The 2,102-nt window shown below is 28.4% G+C and overlaps 1 protein-coding gene across 1 annotated transcript in view; it reads left to right on the plus strand.

Moving 5' to 3' along the window:
* Positions 1–1,337, plus strand: part of LOC123012205 (transitional endoplasmic reticulum ATPase TER94) — a 14,915-nt gene extending 13,578 nt beyond the window's left edge. The window contains exon 7 of the mRNA XM_044410078.1: positions 936–1,337. Coding sequence (XP_044266013.1) covers positions 936–1,187 — 252 coding nt within the window. The 3' untranslated portion in view covers positions 1,188–1,337. The remainder of the gene's footprint in view (positions 1–935) is intronic.
* Positions 1,338–2,102: the final 765 nt, after the last annotated feature.

Raw genomic sequence — 2,102 nt, forward strand, 5'->3', positions numbered from 1 at the left:
GGAAATATCGTTTTTTGAGCCAAGTTATTAAATTAAAAAAAAACCGAAAGAGTCTGTTTTTTTTAGAAGATATCTCAAAATTTAATTTTTGTTTTGTACAGATTGTACAAATACACAAATATTAAAAAATCGAAGTAGTTTTTTTTAACAATTTTATTATTTCAAAAAAATCTTTAAGCGTAGCTTTTTAATGCAATTTAGGGAAATTAAGAAGAAAAAAAACGTTATATTTCACCAAAAAAAATTTTTTTATTAATCATAATAAATTTTTCTTTTATAATTTCTTTAGAATACATTCAAATTTTTGCTAAAACTGACTGAAAAATTACCAAATTAAATCGAAATTTATATCATTTTTGTTCGATTTAGTTCGTTTTTGAACCAGAGACTCATTTATTTTGCGGGATATTGTCAAAACACAACAAAAATAAGTTTTAGTTAGTTAGTTTTAGTTAGTTATTTTAGATGTTTTTTCGTTTGTTTCATCTGATTTTGCTCTCTTTGGGTGAAATTTTGTCAAAAAAAAATGCAAAATATGGTCGAACAAACCAAAAAATACATCAAATGACGTCATTATTTTTGCTTGTATCAAATGTTTTTCAAGTAAAAACGTAAACATCGGGTGACAGTAAATGAACTTTTATAGATAATTGTCATTCATTTGCGAATTTGGAAGGATTACCACTAATTCAGTGTTGCCAATAGATTTTTTTACAGTATTACGCAAAATTCAATTAAAAACTACTCAAAAAAAAATATAGAATTAGACTAAATGAAATAGCGTTATTTATTTTTGAATTTTTCGAGCGTTAAGCAAGATTATTAAAAAAAATTAAATAAAATAATCTTGTAATCTGGTAACTTTTAAGCTCAGGTCTGGTGAAATTAATTGTTTTAAGCTGGCAACACTGTCTATAATGTAGAGTTTGTTTCAGTTGGATGAGGATGATCCTGTCCCGGAGATAACTCGCGCCCATTTCGAGGAGGCGATGAGATTTGCTCGAAGATCAGTCTCGGATAACGACATCAGGAAGTACGAGATGTTTGCACAGACTTTGCAACAGTCACGTGGTTTTGGTACCAACTTCCGGTTCCCGTCGGGGACGGGGGGCTCGGCTGCGCCGGGGGGGACAGGAGGTGACCAGGGCAACTTCCAAGATGATCCTGAAGACGATTTATACAGTTAAATGTTCAGGCTCAATGTGCACTCTTTTTTTTTATTTGTATTGTCAGTTTGAGTTCATTTGTGAAATAGTTTTCAATTAATAATTAATAAAAAAGGATTCTGTAATGAAGGGAGTTTCTTTGAGTTGAAATAAAGTTTTGGTGGGTTATGATGAGGCCGTTTCTAATATCCTTGTAGTGAAACTATTCCAGGAAAATTCAGTTGAGGCAACAGATGGGGAGATGTCTCCGATGAAATTAGTTTGCAAAAAAATTTGAATTTTATAAAAAATAAATTCGGTTTAGCGCTGTATTACCCCGAATTTTCCACAGATGGCGCTCTCGTCTTCTGTTTGCGACACAACATCTTTTTCTTTTTTTATTTTTCATTTTTTTGTCTTCTAAATGCTTTCTGAACAATTGTTTCAGGAAAGAAATTTGAATTTTTTTTTGTTTATTTTTTTTTCGTTTTCTCTTTTGTTCTCTTACATTCACTTATCTTCTGTGTTTTTTTTGACCTGTGTAAAATACTTGTACTGTTAACACCAACATTATTTTTTTTTCTTGGTTTTTTAATGATTTCTGAACAATTTTTTTAGAAAAATAATTTTTTTTTATTTTTGTTGTTTTTTTTATTTTTTCTATTTTTTTCTAGGCTTCTTAATGGTTTCTAAACAATTATTTTAGGAAAATAGTTTTAATTCTTATTTTTCATGTTTCATAATGCCAACTTTCGTAATAACACGAGACTGCATTTAATTAGACTATATTTATTTATTTTTTTTTAATATTTTCTTGGCTTCTTAATTGTTCCTAAGCAATTTTTTCCGGAAAGTAATTTTTACCTTTAGTTTTTTTTCTTTTTTTGGTTTTTTATAGTTTGTGAACTATTTTTTGAAAAAACATATTTTTATTCTTTATTTCTTATTTTTATTCTA

Source organism: Tribolium madens, unplaced genomic scaffold (assembly GCF_015345945.1).
Source record: "Tribolium madens isolate multiple individuals breed KSU strain unplaced genomic scaffold, Tmad_KSU_1.1 Scaffold_91;HRSCAF=231;Tcas5.2_LG7, whole genome shotgun sequence".
NCBI classification, from domain to species: domain Eukaryota; kingdom Metazoa; phylum Arthropoda; class Insecta; order Coleoptera; family Tenebrionidae; genus Tribolium; species Tribolium madens.